General features: G+C 44.9%; 1 protein-coding gene across 2 annotated transcripts; it reads right to left on the bottom strand.

Annotated features, from left to right (window-relative positions):
- Nucleotides 1–2,763: 2,763 nt before the first annotated feature.
- On the bottom strand, nt 2,764–21,221 carry LOC135510683 (receptor-type tyrosine-protein phosphatase eta-like). Of its 2 annotated transcripts, XM_064931790.1 has the most exons (13): nt 20,819–21,221; nt 20,646–20,716; nt 19,931–20,019; nt 18,941–19,565; nt 18,437–18,703; nt 14,098–14,355; nt 13,700–13,832; nt 10,156–10,298; nt 9,538–9,797; nt 8,120–8,392; nt 7,816–7,913; nt 5,665–7,471; nt 2,764–3,805 (listed from the first exon to the last, which is right to left on the bottom strand). In XM_064931790.1, the coding sequence occupies exons 2-9, from the start codon at nt 20,674–20,676 to the stop codon at nt 9,622–9,624; spliced, it is 1,722 nt and encodes a 573-aa protein (XP_064787862.1). In that variant the 5' UTR covers nt 20,677–20,716; nt 20,819–21,221; the 3' UTR covers nt 2,764–3,805; nt 5,665–7,471; nt 7,816–7,913; nt 8,120–8,392; nt 9,538–9,621. The 2 variants fall into 2 exon arrangements, with proteins under 2 accessions (XP_064787862.1, XP_064787863.1); XM_064931791.1 differs by having other exon boundaries at nt 20,646–21,221.
- Nucleotides 21,222–22,482: the final 1,261 nt, after the last annotated feature.

Genomic DNA, 22,482 nt, shown 5'->3' with positions numbered 1-22,482 from the left:
AACTCTGATTGTGAAAGAAGCACACATTTCTTGACAGTTCTGCATTTGACAAAAATAATACTCAGTTTATAATTGTCTGAGGAGCTTATGAAGGTCACATGACATTTTCGACGAGTATCACTATGCATATGTGAACTCTAAGTGAGAGTTCTGCATAGCGCAAGTGTGGTTGTTAGAATACTGCACACAAACAGCTCTATGATGTTGTAGATGTGCTCCGACACCTACAGCATCCCTGTACAACCCCACCCATAGCAATGATGGTGTGATCACCCACCCCTCCAGGCTCATGTGAAATGACAAACATTGAAAACAACACCATGGATACCAATAAACAAATGCTGAACAGGAAGAACACTAAGCATCAGATGTGACGAATGATTGAAAGAGATGATAACATATAGAGGAGAGGTCAAAAACCTAATGTTGTTATGCATACAGTAATACAACCCTACAATATCTACAAGAGATATAAGTAGAGTATGTTTATTTTTATTCACTGTGAAGTCCTTAGTAGTGGTTTATGATCTTGAATGGGTTTCACACAGGTGGACAGATACTGGGGTTATTTATTACCTGGCATCCAGGCCAACGTCTCTCTCACAAACAGCCAGGGTCCATAGGCCTCACAGTCCACAGCAAATAGACTCCCGCCCCCCCTCGGGTATGCACAGACCCTACGCTCCGAGTCCAACAACCCTGTTGGCTCATCTTATTCTTTCCCACTCTCCTCTCCTCAGATTGAGTTATCACAAAAAGACATACCTCAATCTACCTTACATCGTTTGCTCTCTCACACAAACACTCTCTTTTTGCATCCCTCCCTCTCCTCTTTATACCATCTCAGTGTGCTCCTCTATGGCAGCCAGGCTGGCGTTGTGCTGCTGACATAACTCGGAGCTCTCCCTCCACTTCCTGTTTTCCTCCAGGCGCACAGAGAGGAAGTAGCAACGCCCCCAGCACCGCAGCTACCGCTCTGCACACAGCCTGCATATGGAGTCCACACGATAGGGGGAGAGGATGGTATGTGAGGCAGACAGGGCAGGGACAAGATAGCTAAACGCATAGGATGCCACACAGAAGCATGTTGGTTTAGGATTGAAAGGTTCATAGGAATCACTAGAAGAAGAAGCAACAGGTCGCAGTCATAAAAACCTGTCGGCTACTCCTATATTCTCAATGTACTTTGACTTTAAGAGTCAGTAGATCATAACATTGTCAACTGACTCATCTGAAATAGATTGAGTGTATGTGAATCTGTTTGTTTAGGGTGGAGTGGGCCTGTAAAGTACATAATGAGTGTTCTCATACATGAAGAGACCTACTCATGAAGAGTCATAAAATGGGTCAGCGATAGTGATAGGCACCGTGAGTGACAATGGGAAGCATGGTGGTGACTCTGTGGAGGTCCGCTTGGCGCTGATGCTGTCGCTCCGCTGGCTCTGTCCCGAGTGCCATAGCTTTTAGACCTAATGAGGGAATATTAGAAATACAAACAAATTACAAGATGAAATTGTGTTATTATCGGAGTTTAACATCGAAACAATGCTTTTTGACTTAGGCACCGTAGTAGCAACTGTACTAAATATCTTTGTTGGGGTTGTAATTATCGATGCATGAAAACAAGTGAAGTTAATGACAGATAGGGAAGTCATTAAAAGTGTATTAAAGTGTATATACAGGTTGTAGTCTAGGCTGTAGTGTGGTAGGCTATGTAAAAGATACATGGGTAAGTTGTCTGAACACTGAGATAGGCTAGAACCAATAGAAATGCTTTGACAAGAAGAACCGTGACCAACATTATGGCATCCAATTTATCTCAGTACAGTATTCATCATTAATATCCACACTACAAAAACAACAACATTTGTTTGGTTGAGGATTTTAATTAGATGCAGTTTCTGCTTAGCCAAACCATTGTCATGTATGGTAGAGAAATTACAAGATTATGTTATAATACTTGTTATTGCATCAAACGATTGTTTTATGCAATAGAATAGGGTTCTATTAGTACACGCTTATCTGTGTCTGTGTGCCCTGAGAGGAGTCTTTGAGGCTCAACGCTGACAATTGATTTATGAATGGCTTGGTAATAAAGACCTAAAAACTGCATTCCATAGCATGAGTTGGTGTTTGTGTATTATGAGGTACTAGGGAGAGATGACCTGGGTAAGGATAATGAGGGGAACCTTGTTTTTGAGGGCCAGACCCTAGTTTCCACACAATGAAAACAGTCTTCACAGCAGATGCTGTCTGCTGTGAATAATTAATATTTTTCATACAAATTCTAACCTTGTGACCCACTCCATACATCTGTTGTTTGACATGTAGACTATGGGGGTGTATATTTGCTATAACATATATTTGTATTCTACAGATTGATTTTGTGTGTCATGCTGACATTCTCTGGGCTTCTTAGTGAAGTTTCCATTCCACCCATTGGAACTCTGGCTGTCTTTTCATTGTTTTTACTCATAGTCTCAAAAACGTCTGAGCTCTCAAGTGCTTTCAGTGTACACTCCTCCCCTTCCTCTGATTCTAAGGGAATCAATTTAAGAATTAATTATACAATTAGTGGTATAAAATCAGGTTTGTTTAAATCTACCTGTTAGAAGACTGTTCATCAATAATATTGTATTCATTTATGTCGGCATTAGGAAATTGAAAAGGAATGAAAACAACATTGTCTTTGTCCCCCAAAAAGTTTTATTTTGAACTTTGGAACAAGGTGTCTTGTTATTAAGTCAATTATATTTTGTCTTAACAGTAGTAATAAACAATTAATTGTACACAATTCAGAAAACATTTTTTTAAACTCAAAACATCTTTCAGGAGGCCCAAGCAACTTTTAGTTGAAGTCTGGGCCTCCTCACATGTAGGTTGTAGCTTGGGCCTCCTCGTGGAGGTAGTTGGTCTGGGCCTGCTCGCAGAGATAGTTGTAACAGAGGCCCTTGGTCTTGGACCTATTTGACTCCCTGAGGGAGGTGAAGAAGGCAGGCCAGGAAGCAGCACACCTCCCAAGCCCTGTCTAGCTACACCGCCGATCCGGGTAGGGCGCACCGCCCTCAGGTAACGGAACGCCATCCCCTTCTCCATCAGACAGCAAACGCGTTCGCTGCAGAGGTAGTGTTAGGGCCTAGTAGGAGGGGTTGGGTGTGTCCCCTCGCTTGCGGCGGCTGGAGTGGATGTCGGCACACCCGAGGAACCATTGGCCGTTGGCTAGGCGAGGCTGGAAAGGAGTGATGTAACGCTGGCTGGGGATCTGGTGGGGAGAGGGAACCAGAGTGCTCAAGGCTGATAGGTTACAATTACAGTATAGGTGAAAAGCACAGGAGAAATAAAACTCCTACCGATAACGGTTATCTCTAACAATCACGTGGTTCGTTAAGTCAGATCCTGAGTAGTCAAAACAATGGCTTTGTTTTGGTGGACTACAAAGTACAACCTAAAACCAGCATTATCTCATGATTCTACCGACATTCTAATATTTATTTACTGATAAGAGTCAAGTTCATGCTATGGGGCAAGTACAGTATGTCATCTGACGTTATCTAGGTTTCATTCAAACTTTTTTTGTATTTATTTTTGGTCTCACTCTGTCTCCCACTCTCTCCACACCTCTACCTCTCTATGCCCCCCTCCTTCCACCAAGAGGTTACCCTCCCTACTCTCCCCTCCGCATACTCTCTTTTCAACCCTCTCCCTGTCTCATCCGTCTCGGCAGAAGCTCCATCCAGGTGCTCCAGACGTGGGACACGAACTCTGACACCCTGAAGCGGAAGCCCTGGATGATGAAGGGTGGGTTCTGGATGGAAAACAAGAGAGAGAAACGGGGTATCAAAAATAAGTGCTCAATTGATGTAACAATCAGAATGGGGTCAATTCAGTTTTCAATCCAGGCAATTCAGGTGCTGAACTGAAATTCACTTCATGCATTGAAAATTCCCCATTGCTTTCTATATGGACTTCATGATTCCTGAATGGAAAACTGCATTGACTTCAACCACGACAAATGTTTTTTTTTTTTGCCATCCTTTACAAGTGAATCTAGGTAAATAAATAGGGTGACATCTAGTGGCAGTTTTGTGCTACAGCAGGCACACAGCAGGTTGACTATCAGCAATGTGATTCATTACAACTCAATGCCTCCTGCTCTCCCATTCTCTTCTTCTATGAGGCGGGGCAGACACAAATATATGCACCAGAGTTTTTTTTATTACCATTTGACAAACCCTATTGAACAACTTCGGTTATGAGAAAGTATTTTTAAAGCACTGACGTCTTTTTCATATGTATTAAGCCAAAAGTGTCTACTGTCTAGAGCAGGGTTTCCCCAACTGGGTCTTGGGGCTCCACCTGGGTGCACATTTTGTTTTTTGCCCGAGCACTTCAGAGCTGATTCAAATAACCAAAGCTTGATTATGAGTTGTTTATTTGAATCAGCTGTGTAGTGCTTAGGCAAACACCAAGACGTACACCCAAGGGGGAGCCCAGGACCTAGTTAGAGATACCCTGCTCTAGAGGTAGGGACTCAGGGTTGATTAGGGGAGAGTGGGGTAAGTTGAGCCACCCTTGTTTCTGGGAAACCATACACAAAATGTATACATTTGGAATTTAGGAAGAGGTCATCATTTCATGAAGTCCGTGAAGGAAGAAACCACATGGAAAAGTGGTAAGCAAGTTAGGTAAAAATACAATGACAATTACAATTCTAAACCAATGTAGATAATTTCAAAGATGCACTATGCTGAAATCGCTCCACCAATTCCTAGTTACTCAAATTATATTAGTTCCCCTAACAAGCAAGTATAGTGTAGAGAATCATTGTACCATCTAAACCGCTGTGAAATATCTTTTCCATAACCCAAAATATTGTATTTTCAGCTGTCTGAAGCTGGTGTACCAAACCGAAAGCATAGAAATAACACCATAGAACAGATCCACATGCTTTTAATGAGAACAGATCTATAACTCACATTTCTATGTAAATTTGGTCGGGTTGCCCAAAAAGTTACATATTGCAGCTTTAAGATTGTTCTATAGGTACGTTGGGGTCTATATATGCTTCAATATGAGGTCCTAAACATAGAATGAAAGTGCATCCGTGAGGCTGTGTGAGCTAATAGAGCCAATGGCAAGATGAGCAAATTAAAGTGTTTTCTTCCCAGGCATAATGCAAGGCATTATCGCTGGGATATGTGTTTAAAAAAACAGTAAAGTGTTTGTTAGGTGTTAAGCCTGTTTTAAAAGAAGCTTAAATGACAAAATGCCTGTCGCAAATAGTGTTTGGGAAATAAAGATAGACGTGGTTTTAAAAAGGAAGTAGTACTATTTCATTCAGTATATACATGTGTATATGTCCTGCGGCTCAATTTACCCCATTCCCGTGAGCAAGCTATGTTTTCAAAACGGCAATGTTTACATGAATTCCGAGTATATCCAGGGATGCACAACATCCTGAAATATATGTAGATATCTTTGTTAGAAAGAATAGTATAATTCCATTAATGGAATGATGTTGAGTGTTAAAAAAAGGCTCAACTTATCCCACTCTACCCTATGGACGAGGGACTACATTGTGGTAGGAAAGTGTCTCTAGGCTATATTGTTTCTGTACCGTCTAGTGTTTCGTGTCATGGGGATGTTTTTGGATTGTATACCTACCTTCCTCCTCTGGCGGAAGTTGAAGACTGAGGGTACGGTGTGGTCCCTCAGTCTGACCATCTGGCCCCTCAGTCTGACCATCTGGCCTGTGAGGTCAAACATGTTGTGGGTGAAGTGTTTGCTGCAGAACAAACGTTAGGTGCTGGGGATCCACTGCTGGTCAGGACATTGTCAGATGGGGGCAGAACACCACTGGAGCCTTCGCTCTGTGTTTCTAGGAAACCTATGGAGAAGACACCGGGGACAAGGTATAAGTGCCATGGGGTAGGGGTTGGTTTTGGTATAGGGGACAAGTATGCTATGCAATGAAGAAATTAGAGAATAACTGTGCATGCTGATTATACACTAAGGGACAGTTTCCCAGGACACAGATTAGTCCTGATCAGGACTAAAAAATATATTTATATGGAGATTCTCCATTGAGAATGTTTTTTAGACTAGGAAAAGGCTTACGTATCCAGGAAACTGGCCCATAATGTTTCTAGTTTTAGGAAATTGTGATGATAAAAACACGTCTTTCATCATTGCTCATCCTCCAAACAAAAGAGTATCATAATTACCGGTGAAAGGATATGCTTTTGCAGGCTATAGTGGAGAACTTCTCGCAACAGGGGAGTTGCAACGCATCTTCAAAGAGAGATTGTTCGGAAATGTTCAATTCCATTCATTTGGAATTGATGGTATGGGATGTGGATCTTGACATAGGTCTAAAACATAATCTAACAACGTTAGATTTTGGAGTGGAATGTCCCCTTAACTAGCTAGCTAGTAGTACCCGTGCTTACATTCTGAGGTCAACAAGATAACTCATTAGATAGCCTTGGTTTTCACAGATATGAGAAGCCATTTAGCTCCCTAGCTATCTAGTTACTTTGAACAACTGCTGTGCTTCGTGGTTGGTTTCAGAGAATGGAAATGTTGGACAGGCATCGTCTCCGCTCACTAAGCACTTAGTTATCACTTGTGTTTTTTAACTACTGGAATGGAGCAAAATGCTACATTGCTACATTTTCGGTTAGTGCACCAATTAATTACACGTTTGGGGCATTGCATCCTCGTTCAATACAGTAGTTATCGATTGCTATTTGCTACAAATAGTCCAATAGTTATCCACTACCCCACGTAACATGGCCGACCAAGTTGTAAAAAAACAACAACAAAAAACAGTATAGCGTCAAACAAGCAAAAATTGTTTGAATCGAAAAACCAATCTTCAACAACATCAGGTGCCTTCTTGATTGAGATGCACAGAGACTTACTAGAAAATACTTGTTTTACACTAGAAAAGCTAAGTTGATTACATAATGTAGTTTTATCCACACCACAGTCAGATGAAGTACATTTTCATTGATTCATTTGACAATTGGTAAGAGACAATATGTTACTGAAATGCATTTGCAAAGAAAACATGACATTTTGAAAACAAGGACAAGGAATTCAACACACATACAGTGAGCTCCCAAAGTATTGGGACAGTAGTTTTTTGTTTTTGTTTTGGCTCTGTAATCCAGCACTTTGGATTTGAAATGATACAGTGACTACGAGGTTAAAGTAGATATGTACTCTGTACTCTTTAATTTGAGTGTATTTTCATTTATATCGGGTGAACCGTGCAGAAATTACAGCGTTTTTGTATATAGTACCCCCATTTTAGGGATCAAAAGTGATACGGCAAATTCCCTTAAATGTGTATTAAAGTAGTAGTATTTGGTCAAGCTTGTGTGAGATATTATGCCTCTCTCCAGTCCAGTTCCCAGAACACAATATCTATCTTCTTGTAGAACTCCTTGCGGAAATGCTCCTGCAACTGTAACAGAAATAAGGACAGACTCAGTTTTGTTTTCGATGTGTTATAGGAAAACGTTCCATTTTATTTACTCTGTAGTCTTTTTATTGTGTATGTGATGGGGAACACATATGACACTGAACTTCAGCAAGTTTTTTTCTATTTACTGTTACTAGCATCCCTGGCGCTGATTTTATTTATTTTTTATGACCCTGATACAGTATGCGGTTGTCCCACCAATTCATTGTAAGTGGCTCTGGATAGGAGAGTCTGATAAAAATGACTACAATGTACATACGTAATGTGATTAAAAGGGTTGGTGACGAATGCCATGTGATTGGAGGATTTGATGATGATGACCTCACCTTTGACAGGACCTCTGTCTGTGTGCGGATGTCCTCACAGTGGAGGGGTACACTGGAGGAACACTTCATGGTAATAGTCAGAACCCTCTTCTTAGCAACTGGCAGTGACAGACAGGCAGGCAGGCAGAGATACAGAGAGGGACAGAGAGAGAGAGAGAGAGAGAGAGAGTAGAGAGAGGAGAGAGAAAGGGCAATATAGAGATGTAGGGAGTTGAGATGTAAGGGATTGATGATTAACAAAAAACAAAGACAAACATAGTCACTATTATTATTACATTTGTAAACAAGATATTGTTTCATTTACTTGTCATCTGTGATACTGTGACCGGACTGCTTTCCTGGGTTCCCGCCTTCACTCGTACTTCGAAGTCGTAGTTGGTCCCAGCATGCAACCCATGAAATATATAGGTGGTGGCATTTTTCACAGTGACATTCTTTGTCAAATTCCAGAATTCAGTGGTGTATTTGACCAGGTATGTCAGTTCTACGCCTTGGGATGCCTTTGGGGCTCCCCATGACAGGGTGACATGACTCTCACTGAACGAGTCGATTTGGGCTGGTTCCGGTTGGACAGGAACTGTGTGCACGTGTGAGAAAAATATTGACTAGACGTCAACATTAAAAAGTCAAAATTTCTATCCCCTTGTCTTTTTTTTATTCTACCAGTATATACACTTAGGTCCTGGATAGGAGTGTCTGCTAACAAGGGCCCCAAGGCCAGTGGAAGCAAAATATCTCCATAACATCAGAGATCCACTACCACATTTTAAAATAGGAATGGGGTTCTTTTCTGCACATGCATCTTTCTTTCGACGCAAAACCCACCACTGTGTGCATGGTGGAGGGAACTCTATTTTCACGTCATCTGACCATAGCACCAGTTCCAATCCAAGTACCCATGGCATTTAAGAAACTCCAAGCGTTTACATTTGTTGGATGACATGGAAATAGAGCTCTTCGGCCACGCACACCAGTGGTCGGTTTCGCGGTGAAAGAAAGTTGTATATGCATAACAAAAACACTCCTACTTTAATATGGTGGTGGATCTTTGATGTTATGGGGATATTTTGCGTCCACAGGTCCTAGGGCCCTTGTTAAGGTCAATGGCATTAGCTTTACCCAGTTCTAGGACATTTTAGCCAACAATTTGTTTGCCTCTGCCAGGAGGCTGAAACCTGGCCTCGGGTGGTTCTTTCAGCAAGACAATAACCCCATGCACACATTAAAATCCACGAAGAAATTGTTAATTGACCACAAAATCAATGTTTTGCAATGACCATCTCAGTCTCCGGACTTGAACCCCATTGAAAACCTGTGGTTTTAATTGAAGAGGGCAGTCCATAGGCACATATGAAGGATATCAAGGATCTGGAAGGTTTCTGTATGGAGGAATAGTCTAAGATCCCTCCCAATGTGTTCTCCAATATCATAAAACATTTTAGAAAAAGGCTCAGTGCCATAATCCTCACAAGATTAGGTATTGAAAACAGGTGGCAATAATTTTGGCCCCCATCTTTTAAAGAAAAAATATATATTATTTGTAAAACAAAACAAAAAATAGTAGGAAATAATATAATTTCGCCAAAATGTTGAGCATAAATTATAGCTCAGTATTTGTAGTCTTTTTTGCTCATCTTTATCAACGGTGCCAATCATTTTGGACTTGACTGTGTTAATCTATTCAAAGAGAGAGAGAGAAAGGGAGTTAAACTAATAACTCACAAGTGAAAACTGTTCTGCTCCTTGGTTGGCTCTTGAGATACCCATTCAGAGTGGTGACTGTCACTGTATATTCGGCTCCTGCCTTCAGTCCCGTGAAGGAGAGAGGACTGGCGATTTGCTCCTTTTTTCGACTTCCTGTTCCAAGGCGGCTAGATTGAGCTGAACGCTGAAAGTCTCGTAGTTGCCCTTGGGAGCTGTCCAGGTCACCTTGATGGTGTACGTAGCAGGGACCAACTCTAAGTCAGTAATGTCACCTGGACCTATGGGGGTGAGAGGGAAGAGCGGAGGGGGGGGGGTAAAGATTCATGTGAGACAGGGGGAAATACATTACAGTAACAAATTGCGCGCATCGGCTATTCCTACGATAATATACAGGTATTATACATCATTCACAAGGATACTATCCAACATACCAATCAAGAAACCCTTCAGCAAATGAACCACCCAAACAACCAACCACTCAAACATCCAATCAATCAACTAATGCCTCATTGTCCTGGGTAAAATTTCCCCTTGATACAGATCTAGGATCAGCTGCCCCTCCCCAAATCCTAACCTCAACCATTAGTTGTCTAGGGGCAACTTCTCCCAACACCATTATCATCTGTCCAAACTCACTGGTGAAGGCAATCACGGTGCTGGGCTCTCCTTTCACAAATGCGTCGGGCACCAGTGCTACCACGCTCAACCAGAGCTTGGCGCCTGCCGGCAGGTTCGGCACCGTTAGACTTGTATTTTTCAGGTATATGCTGTTCAGCGTCCTATAAATAAACAAGAAATAGCCTTGTGTCAATACTGTTCACACGCACTCTTGTCTTGTAGATCAGAGACTGTTCTCTGTTCCATATAGCTGGAGAATGGAGTGTGTTCTATTCATTACATTTCTATGTGAATTCCCAGGTCATTTAATGCTCTTGGTGCTATCAAGACGACTGGGAAATTGGAAAAATAAATAATTCCAGTTGTTTTGAAAGTGGCAATTTCCTGATTGTTCTCAAGGTTCCCATGATCCCATGGGGGAAAAGAACATATGGGTCTTTTGATTTATAAAAACATTAGCGATAAATAGTCAAATGGCATGTGTTTGGTTTGGGCTACGTGAACAATGATAGCCTACATACTTGATAGCTGTCAAACCCTGACCATAGTTTGCTTTGTATGTTTCTATGTTTTGGTTGGTCAGGGTGTGATCTGAGTGGGAATACTATGTTGGATGTCTTGTTTGTCTATTTCTATATCTGGCCTGATATGGTTCTCAATCAGAGGCAGGTGTTAGTCATTGTCTCTGATTGGGAACCATATTTAGGTAGCCTGGGTTTCACTGTGTGTTTGTGGGTGATTGTTCCTGTCTCTGTGTCTACACCAGATAGGACTGTTTAGGTTTTCGTTCATTCATTATTTTGTTAGTCATTTCATGTCTAGTTCCTTTTTATTAAAGAACATGAATAACCACCACGCTGCATTTTGGTCCGCTTCTCCTTCACCAGACGGAAGCCGTTACAGAATCACCCACCACAACAGGACCAAGCGGCGTGACAACAGGCAACAGCAACAGCGGCGCAATGAGGAACGGACATGGGAGGATGTTTTGGATGGCAAGGGTTGCTACACATGGGAGGAAATACTGGCTGGAAGAGACCGCCTCCCATGGGAACAAGTGGAGACACTTAGGAGAGCAGAGGCAGCCGGAGAGAGGAGCCGGCGTTGAGGGAACACGGTTGGCAATGAAGCCCGGGAGTCAGCCCCAAAAATGTATTGGGGGGGGGGAACTCGCAGGGAGTATGGCGACGCTAGGTAGGAGACCTACGCCAACTTCCTGTGGTTACCGGGGGGCTGGAGAGACCGGGCAGGCACCGTGTTATGCTGAGGGGCGCACGGTGTCCCCAGTGCGGGTGCATAGCCCGGTGCGGTATATTCCAGCTCCGCGTATCGGCCGGGCTAGATTGAGCGTTGAGCCAAATGCCATGAGGCCGGCTCTACGCATCTGGTCCCCAGTGCGTCTCCTTGGGCCGGCTTACATGGCACCAGCCTTGCGCACGGTGTCCCCGGTTCGCCTGCATAGCCCAGTGCGGGCTATTTCACCTTGCCGCACTGGCAGAGCGACCGGGAGTATTCAACCAGGTAAGGTTGGGCAGGCTCGGTGCTTAAGAGCTCCAGTGCGCCTGCACGGTCCGGTCTACCCAGTACCACCTCCACACACCAGCCCTCCGGTGGCAGCTCCCCGCACCAGGCTTCCTGTGCGTGTCCTCGGCCCAGTACCACCAGTGCCAGCACCACGCATCAAGCCTACAGTGCGCCTCACCTCTCCAGCGCTGCCAGAGCCTTCCTCCTCTCCTGCGCTGATGGAGTCTCCCGCCTGTTTAGCGCTGTCAGAGCCTTCCTCCTCTGCAGCGCTGCTGGAGTCTCCTGCCTGTTCAGAGCAGCCAGAGCTGCCAGTCTGCATGGAGCAGCCAGAGCTGCCAGTCTGCACGGAGCAGCCAGAGTTGCCAGTCTGCACGGAGCAGCCAGAGTTGCCAGTCTGCACGGAGCAGCCAGAGCTGCCAGTCTGCATGGAGCAGCCAGAGCTGCCAGTCTGCATGGAGCAGCCAGAGCTGCCAGTCTGCAAGGAGCCGCCAGTCTGCAAGGAGCCGCCAGAGCCGCCAGTCTGCATGGAGCAGCCAGAGCCGCCAGTCTGCATGGAGCAGCCAGAGCCGCCAGTCTGCATGGAGCAGCCAGAGCCGCCAGTCAGCATGGAGCAGCCAGAGCCGCCAGTCAGCATGGAGCAGCCAGAGCCATCAGTCTGCCAGGATCCACCAGTCAGCCAGACTCTTCCAGATCCGCCAGACTCTTCCAGATCCGCCAGACTCTTCCAGATCCGCCAGACTCTTCCAGACCCTTCCAGATCCGCCAGTCTGCCAGACCCTTCCAGATCCGCCAGTCTGCCAGACCCTTCCAGATCCGCCAGTCTGCCAGACCCTTCCAGATCCGCCAGTCTGCCAGACCCTTCCAGATCCGCCAGTCTGCCAGACCCTTCCAGATCCGCCAGTCTGCCAGACCCTTCCAGATCCGCCAGACCCTTCCAGATCCGCCAGTCTGCCAGACCCTTCCAGATCCGCCAGTCTGCCAGACCCTTCCAGATCCGCCAGTCTGCCAGACCCTTCCAGATCCGCCAGTCTGCCAGACCCTTCCAGATCCGCCAGTCTGCCAGACTCTTCCAGATCCGCCAGTCTGCCAGACTCTTCCAGATCCGCCAGTCTGCCAGACTCTTCCAGATCCGCCAGTCTGCCAGACTCTTCCAGATCCGCCAGTCTGCCAGACTCTTCCAGATCCGCCAGTCTGCCAGACCCTTCCAGATCCGCCAGTCTGCCAGACTCTTCCAGATCCGCCAGCCAGCCAGGATCTGCCAGAACCTGCCAGAGTCTCCCGCCTGTCCGGCGCTGCCAGAGTCTCCCGCCTGTCCGGCGCTGCCAGAGTCTCCCGCCTGTCCGGCGCTGCCGCCGGAGTCTGAAGAGCCCCTCTGTCCCGAGCTGCCCCTCTGTCCCGAGCTGCCCCTCTGTCCCGAGCTGCCCCTCTGTCCAGTGTTATTAAGTTGGGGTGCCGTGGCTAGGAGGCCACGGAAGCGGACAAGGTGGGGGACTAAGACCACGGTGAAGTGGGGGCCACGTCCAGCACCAGAGCCGCCACCTCGGATAGATGCCCACCCAGACCCTCCCCGATAGGTTCAGGTTTTGCGGCCGGAGTCCGCACCTTGGGGGGGTACTGTCACACCCTGACCATAGTTTGCTTTGTATGTTTCTATGTTTTGGTTGGTCAGGGTGTGATCTGAGTGGGCATTCTATGTTGGATGTCTTGTTTGTCTATTTCTATGTCTGGCCTGATATGGTTCTCAATCAGAGGCAGGTGTTAGTCATTGTCTCTGATTGGGAACCATATTTAGGTAGCCTGGGTTTCACTGTGTGTTTGTGGGTGATTGTTCCTGTCTCTGTGTCTACACCAGATAGGACTGTTTAGGTTTTCGTTCATTCATTATTTTGTTAGTTATTTCATGTCTAGTTCCTTTGTATTAAAGAACATGAATAACCACCACGCTGCATTTTGGTCCGCTTCTCCTTCACCAGACGAAAGCCGTTACAATAGCAGCCTACATACAGTACTTGTTACTGTTCTATGGTAGGCGACAAACTTGTTATTGACGTTTTCTTCATGCAAGACGTCCACTCTAAACCCAGAGATATTCCCTGCGGGCTGCTCCCATCGGAGGTGGACAGAGTCAGCAGTAGGATCAGACACGTTTAAGTTTGACACCTTTCCTGGCTCTGAAGGGGAAAGAAGAGATCAGTGTGTGTGTGTGTAATTTGCACTGGGTCATGTACAAATTTGAATCTCTGAAAATGATTTGGGGTGCGGTTGCATCCTAACCTTTCAATTATAATTACATGTCAGATTAATTTTCTCAATGGAATGAAATTGACGTGGCAAGCCTTATTTACTGTTTCCCCTATAGAAACTTCCCTCTAGGAAAACCAGTCAAACATTTGCAAAGGAAAAATCAACAACAAACAACAGTTTGCAGTAACTTACTGGTGTAGGAGGAGATGTTCAGTGGGTCTCCCTCGATGGACTCGTCCTCCACTTTGGCGTTGACATCAAATGTGTAGTACCCCCCCGGTATCAGGCCTTTCACCACAGCGCTCTCTGTGTGTGTGGTCATTTTCAGATGAGGTTGACCCCTCACCTGGATGTAGTAGAAGTCACGGTTGCCCTCGGGAGCGGACCAGGACAGGGCGATGTTGGTTTCTGAGACCTTGGTGACGTTGAGGTATTTGATCACATCAGGCTCTGAGAGAGAATGAATGATCAGTCGTCAGCATAATCGTCATCTCCACTGATATCGATACTTTAACATTGTTATACCATTATAATAACCATCTACACGTATAGTGCCATTAGAAAGTATTCATACCCCTCGACTTAATCCACATTTTGTTGTTACAGCCGGAACTCAAAATGTACTAAATGGATTTTTATCACCCATCTACACAGAATTCCCCATAATGACAAAGTGAAAACATGTTTTTAGAAATGTTAGCAAGTGCATTAAATTAAATACAGACATCTAATTTACATTAGTATACACAATACTTTGCTATGACTCTCCAAATTGAGTTTAGGTGCATCCAATTTCCTTTGCTTATCCTCGAGATATCACTAGAACTTTATTGGAGTCCACCTGTGGCCAGTTCAAATGCTTGGAAAGGATTTAGAAAGTAACACCTGTCTACACTCATCGGGCCAGTTTATTAGGTACACCACCCCGTTCACAAAAAAAATGTATCGCTCCTACAGACAGTGAGTCGTGTGGCCGTGGCTTGCTATATAAAGCAGGCAGAGGCATTCAGTTACTGTTCGATTGAACGTTAGAATGGGCAAAACAGGTGCCCCAAGCGACTTTGAGCGTGGTATGATCTTTGGTGCCAAGCACCCCGGATCTAGTATCTCAGAAACAGCCGCCCTCCTGGGCTTTTCACGCAAGACATTGTCTAAGGTTTACCGAGAATGGTGCGACACAGAAAAAACATCCCGTCAGCGGCAGTCCTATGGGTGTCAAACAGCTTGATGATGAGAGGTTGAAGGAGAAGGGCGAGAATCACGCAAGCAAACAGGCGGGCCACAAACAGACAAATAACAGTTCACAATTAATCTATCCTTGTCACGGGTGGCCTATTGCAGCAGACAACCACACCGGGTTCCACTCCGATCAGCTAAAAACAAGAAGAAGTGGCTCCGGTGGGCACACGATCACCAACACTGGACTATTGAAGAGTGAAAAATATTGCCTGGTGCGACGAATATCAGTTCCTGTTACGTCATGCTGATGGCAGACTCAGGATTTGGCGTAAGCAGCATGAGTCCCATGGACCCATCCTGCCTGGTGGTACAGGCTGGTGGCAGTGGTGTACTGGTGTGAGGAATGTTTTTCTGGGACGGGTTAGGTCCCTTGATACAAATTGAGAAACGATTGAACGCCACAGTGTATCTGAACATTGTTGCTCACCAAACCCAATAGAGGATCTTTGAGATGAGATGGACTGTTCGCAGCATGAATGTACCGCCGTCCAACCTGCTGCAACTGCGGGATGCCATTGCGTCAGCATGGACCAAAATCCCTGTGGAACATTTCTGACACCTTGTAGAATCCATGCCCTAAAGAATTCAGGCTGTTCTGGAAGCCAAGTGGGGGAAAGACGGGTGTGCCTCAAACTCGCCGGTGAGTGTATATAAGGTCCCACAGTTGACAGTGCATGTCAGAGCAGTAACTATACCATGAAGTCCAAGGAACTGTCAGTAGATGAGGCATATACAGTGATGAGGCATATACAGTGCATTCAGAAAGTATTCAGACCCCTTCCCTTTTCCCACATTTTGTTACGTTACAGCCTTATTCTAAAATGGATATTAAAAAAAATCATCAATCTACACACAACACCCCATAATGACAAAGGGCCTTGGTCAGGGAGATGACCAAGAACCCGATGGTCAGTCTGACAGAGCTCTAATGTTCTTCTGTGGAGATGGGAGAACCTTCCAGAAGGACAAACATCTCTACAGCACTCCACCCATCAGGCCTTTATGGCAGAGTGGCCAGATGGAAGCCACTCCTCAGTAAAAGGCACATGACAGCCCACTTGGAGTTCGCCAAAAGGCACCAAAAGAACGTTCAGACCATGAGAAACAAGATTCTCTGGTCTGATGAAACCAAGATTGAATTCTTTGGACAGAATGCCAGGCGTCACGTCTGGTGGAAACCTGGCACCATCCCTACGGTGAAGCCTGGTGGTGGCAGCACCATGCTGTGGGGATGTTTTTCAGCAACAGGGACTGGGAGAATAGTCAGGATTGAGGGAAAGATTAACAGAGCAGAGATCCTTGATGAAAACCTGCCCCAGAGCGCTCAGGACCTACAGAGCGCTCAAGACTGGATCAAAGGTTCACCTTCCAACAGGACAACGACCCTAAGCACACAGTCAAGACAACGCAGGAGTGGCTTCGGGACGAGTCTCTGAATGTCATTGAGTGGCCTAGCCTGAGCCTGGACTTGAACCCAATCGAACATCTCTGGAGAGACCTGAAAATAGTGCAGCAACGCTCCCCGTCCAACCTGACAGAGCTTGAGAGGATCTGCAGAGAAGAATGGGAGAAACTCCCAAAATACAGGTGTGCCAAGCTTGTAACGTCACACCCAAGAAGACTCAAGGCTGTAATCGCTGCCAAAGGAGATTCAACAAAGTACTGAGTAAAGGATCTAAATACTTATGTAAATGTGATGTCAGTTTTTTTTAAATACAAAAACAAAAAAAATATTTTTGCTTTGTCATTATGGGGTATTGTATGTAGATTGATGAGGGGAAAAACAATTTAAGGATGTAACGTAACAAAATTTGGAAAAAGTCTAGGTGTGCGAATGCACTGTATCTGTAATTTCTAGAGTGTTGAAAGTTTCCAAGAGCACATGGTCTCCATCATTGGGAAATGGAAGAAATATGGAAGTACCCAGACTCTGCCTAGAGCTGGCCATCCGACCCAACTGAGCAACCGGGCAAGAAGGACCTTGGTCATGGAGGTGACCTAGAACCCAATGACCACTCTGACAGAACTACAGAGTTCCTTGGCTGAGACGGGAGAACCTGCCAGAAGGACAACAGTCTCTACAGTACTTCACCAGTCTGGGCTTTATGGTTGGGTGGCAAGAACAGAAGCTACTCCTTAGATCAGAGGTGGGCAGTTCCAGTCCTCGAGGGCCTGATTGGTGTCACAGTTTTGCCCCAACCCCAGCGAACACCCCTGACTCCAATAATCACCAAATCATGATCTTCAGTTTAGAATGCAATTTGATTAATCAGCTGTGTTTGCTGGGGATGGAGAAAAAGTATGACACCAATCAGGCCCTCAAGGACTGGAGTTGCCCACCTCTGCCTTAGATAAAGGCACATGACAGCATGCATGGAGTTTGCAAAAATACATTTGAAAGACTCAGAGCCTAAGGCAAAATATTCTGTGGTCTGGAGAAAACCAGTCTAACACTATCCCTACAGTGAAGCATGGTGGTGACAGCATCATGCTATGAGGGTGATTTTCAGCAGCAGGGCCTGGGAGACTGGTAAGGATAGAGGGAACAATGAATGGTGCCAAATACAGACAAATCCTTGATGATAACCTGCTTCAGAGTGCAAACAACCCTAGGCTGGGGGCAACGATTTACATGCCAAAATTGCAATGACCCCAAGCATACAGCCAAAGCAATGTGGGAATGGCTCCAGAACAAGAATGTGAAAGTCCTTGAGCGGCCCAGCCAATGCCCAGACTTGAATCCCATTGAAAATCTGTGGAAAGACTTGAAGATTGCTGTTCACCGCCACTCCCCATCTAAGATGTTGAGAAAATCTACAAGGAAGAATGGGAGAAAATCCCCAAATCCAGATGTGCAAAGCTGATACAGACCTATCCAAGACTGGTCAATGCTGTAATCGCTGCCAAAGGTGCTTCTACAAAGTATTAACTCAGGGGTGTGAATGTTTATGTAAATAAGATATTTCTGTATTTCATTTTCAATAAATGTGCAAACATTTCTAAAAACATGTTTTCACTTCGTCATTATGGGGTATTGTGTGTAGATGGTTTAAATATATATTTTTCTCAACCATTTAGAATTCAGGCTGCCATTCACACAACCAAATGTGAAATTAGTCAAGGGGTATGAATACTTTCTGAAGGCACTGTACATGTAATTTCTATCTATCTAGCATCTACACTACTACAATTTTTAGTAGTAGTAGTACAGTAGCAGTAGTAGCAGTAATAGTGGTTGTAGTGGCCCTATTCAACAGTGACATTTGATACTAGTGCTATTCCCCATACTCACTGGTGTAGAAGGAGACGTTCTGTGGGTTGAGGTCCCTTCCACACTTAATGGGGAACACCTGGACGTTGTACTGGGTGCCGGCGGTGAGGTTGGAAAGGTCGTAGTTCAAGTAAGTCCGGTTCAAGTTGCTGTGGTTTAGGGTCAGATTGTAGTCAGAGGAGTTGACCTCCACCCTGTAGCTGCTGATGTCACCAGGCCCGCGGGTCCAGTGCAGAGTCCCGCTGTGTAGGGTCTTGTTGGTCATGGTGGCGTTTCCGTAGAAACGGTCTATATACACAGGTGAGATGCGGTTGTTGATCGGGGTGGGTTGGGTGAGGGGGTAAGAGAAGGTGACAAAGACGGGGGAAAAGGATGCGAGTCAAATAGAAAACATATCAATATGATTACCAGTAAGTATTACACCCCCCCCCCAACATCAACATCTCAATCTACTTCCCAGAAAGCCAACATCACACTAAATTCCATTTTTTAAAGAAGAAAAATAAATAAATTAAACCCCCCTACCTTCATAGCAGATATAGGGGGTAGGCTTTGAGCAGATTTGATCAAACCAAAGTCCAAAACTGTATAGGGCTATGCACTGGTTCTCATCTGTGTCCGTCTCATTCGTCCCACTGATGCCACCAGTAACTCCTGTAAAGAACGTTGGTTCCGTAGTCATTTCAGATGTCATCGTTGTCACCTCTGTTGCCACTGTTGTCCTCTCAGCTATCTCTATTAGTTTCATCTTTGCCATGGCTTCCATCGTTGATAACGTTGTCCTGTTTTCATCCTCTGGGAAAGGGTCATCTGTATCATTACCGTAACCAGTATCATTGTAGCTACCGGTAGCAGTAGGTGCCGGGGTAACATTGGTTGGCTTGCTCTCATTGGTGCAGGAACACCCACATTCATTGGGGAGGCTGGAGCCGTAGTTAACTTTCATCACATGGTCCTTGGGCTTGGAGAGTACGGGGTGGCCAGGGTACCAGTTCTGGAAGGTGAGGGGGTCTCCGTTGGACCAGCTGGACCAGGGGTAGGAGTCATTGCGGAGAGTCTTGCGGAGGCCGATCCAGTAACTAGAGTTTAGGTTCTGGACGAGTTGCAGGTTGTTGTCAGGGGTGAGGCTCACCAGCTCTTTATAGCACACCTAACATGACAAAGTTATTATGAGTTATATCAGGGGTGGCTATTACTGGGTCCTGGAGGGCCAGAACGGGTGCAGGCTTTTGTTCCAGTACAGCACTAATATTTGATATCATCATCAATCTAGTCACTGGTTTAACCAGGCATTTTAAAGCTAGGTTGGAGAAAAACCTGCACACACTTAGGGAGCCCCCAGAATAAAACATTTAAATAAAAGTTTTAATTGTTCATCCAGTATTGTTGTAATTGTCATTATTGCAAATATATATATAAAATCGGTATCCGTTTTTTTTGGTCCTCCAATAATCGGTTTCGGCGTTGAGGAATCATAATCGGTCGACCTCTACTCTCTATATCTTTGTGTTCTACCTGGCAGTGGAGTCTGGCCTGTTCCCAGGTGGATGAGTTCGACTGGAGGAAGTACTGCCGCTCAGCTAAACAGCACACCACCAACAAAGCTGGGAGGAGGGAGAGAGAGAGAGAAAACTCAAGATCATATTCAGCTAACAGGGATTTTCCTCTTCAGTATGCTGATCAATGACCCTATTCAGCCAATTTAAGGACCTATGGTTGAAACACATGTTAAAATGTTATTTATTTTAGCTCCTAACATGCAGGCTTGTATTCATAAAACATCTCCAAATAGGAGTGCTGATCGAGGATCATTTTTGCCTTTTAGATCATAGACGCTTTATGAATACGGGTTATTGATTAGATTAGTAAATTGATGCCACTGGTATTTCATATCAACACAACTGGGCGCCATTGGATGCCTTTTATTTATGGGATGTCTTTACATGACATTTTCATATGACGGATAGCTACTCAAGGAAGTTTTGGATACATTACTCCCAAACAAAATATCTCTTATAAATGTCACTTGGCATTTTGAATGATTAAGCAACTCTCTCATTCTTGCGTCATTCTTTGTGGTTTAAGCTGCCAAATACAATATTTGTTTCATAGATAGTACTCTGATCTACAATTGACTTACTGCTTGTTTCTTTACACCCTACAAGGTTCACCTTTAAAACATTAAATTTACACATGAGAATGAATGCATTTGTCAAAAGCAGGAGCTCACCCCATAATAACAGATGTTGAATCCTGTCCATTCTTCAACGGATGGGATTCAGACTTCTTCGTTCTGGGTTCCTATTTGGATATTCACACTTGAATACATTTAAATCAGACAAGAGGCTGTTGAAATCTACAAAATGTATCCAACATAAACAGATTGAAATCAGTATCACAAACCCTCTCAAGCGGAACAAAATCAAACCAAATGCGGGCACAGCGTTTGATCTACTGAACTGTGCAGACACCTCCTTCCTCACTCTCTATTTCTGAACATAAATTCACCTATTGTGATGGTTAGGTTAGGTCATTTAAGGGAAATGGGAATTTGAATAAGGTACACAGACTACATTCAGAATGGGAGGGTGGAGGGAGAAGACTCAGAGGGAGTACTTATCGAAAAACATATGAAGAGCTCAAGAGAAACAAATGACAGGTGATTAGGGCCAGGAGTTTTTTTCCAGAGACCTAACCTGGAAAAACATTGTGCCCTAGTTATTGTCTATGGCTATAAAACTGGTCAGGTTAAACTTCTGTCCCAACATGGGATGTAATCATTAGTCCAAACAAGTTGCCCAAACAGAACATTTGCAAATAAAACAAGAGTTTCCATTGAATCAATTCAGATAGGTCCCTCCACGTTCCGTAAAAAAAAAAAAAAAGTTTTTACCTCAGAATCGGCTAAATGAATCGTGTCACAACAAGCTAAGGTGCCATCACCACAGCTTCTCTCGAATCAACAACCACTCCAAAACAGATGTCAATCATCTAGATCAGTGTTTCTTAATGCTGGTCCCGCACATTTTTTCACACTAGCATTTCACACCCGATTACACTAATCAAAAGGTCCAATTAGTGGAATCAGGTGTGTAGAGCAACAGGCAAAAAAAATGTTTGCACACCTTTGGGTACCAAAGACCAGGATTAAGAAAAACTGATCGAGATAGTTTTCACCGGTATTCTACACTCGGTTGCCAATTTATTTGGTACACCACCCCATTCACAAAAATGGGTCGCTCCTACAGGCAGAGTCACATAGTTGTGACTTGCTATATGAAGCAGGCAGACAGGCATTCAGTTATTGTTCGATTGAACGTTAGAAAGGGCAAAACGAGTGACCTAAGCGACTTTGAGCGTGGTATGATCGTCGGTGCCTGGTGTGCCAGTTCTAGTATCTCAGAAACAGCCGGCCTCCTGGGCTTTTCACAAACGACAGCCCCTAGGGTTTACCGAGGATGATGAGACAGCTCGTTGATGAGAGGTCAAAGGAGAATGGCAAGCATTGTGCAAACATTGCCACAAACAGGCAAATAACTGCACAGTTCAACACGGGTGTGCAGAACAGCATCTCAGAACGCACAAGTCGTCAGTCCTCGTCTCGAATGGGCTATTGCAGTTGACCACACCGGGTTCCACTCCTTGGAGCTAAAACCAAGAAACGGCTCCAGTGGGCACGCGATCACCAACACTGGACAATTGAGTGGAAAAACGTTGCCTGGTCCAAACAAATCTCAGTTCCTGTTGCATCATGCTGATGGTAGTCATGATTTGGATTAAGCATGAGTCCATGGCCCCATCCTGCCTGGTATCAATGGTACAGGCTGGTGGCAGTGGTGTACTGGTGTGGGGAATGTGTTCCTGGGACATGTTAGGTCCCTTGATACCAATTGAGCAAAAATGTCATGACCTGAAGAATTCAGGCTGTTCTGGAGCCAAAGGGGGGGAGGCGGGGGGGGGTTCTGGACACAGTGTATATCCCTCCCATTTAAGACTGGCTCCCTTAAGCAAATAAAATGGAAGTACAAAGATGTATGTTTCATGGATGCAAGACAGATACTTGGTTT

The sequence above is a fragment of the Oncorhynchus masou genome, chromosome 23, assembly GCF_036934945.1.
Source record: "Oncorhynchus masou masou isolate Uvic2021 chromosome 23, UVic_Omas_1.1, whole genome shotgun sequence".
In the NCBI taxonomy this organism is placed as follows: domain Eukaryota; kingdom Metazoa; phylum Chordata; class Actinopteri; order Salmoniformes; family Salmonidae; genus Oncorhynchus; species Oncorhynchus masou.
This window is presented reverse-complemented; position numbering and strand designations above follow the sequence as displayed.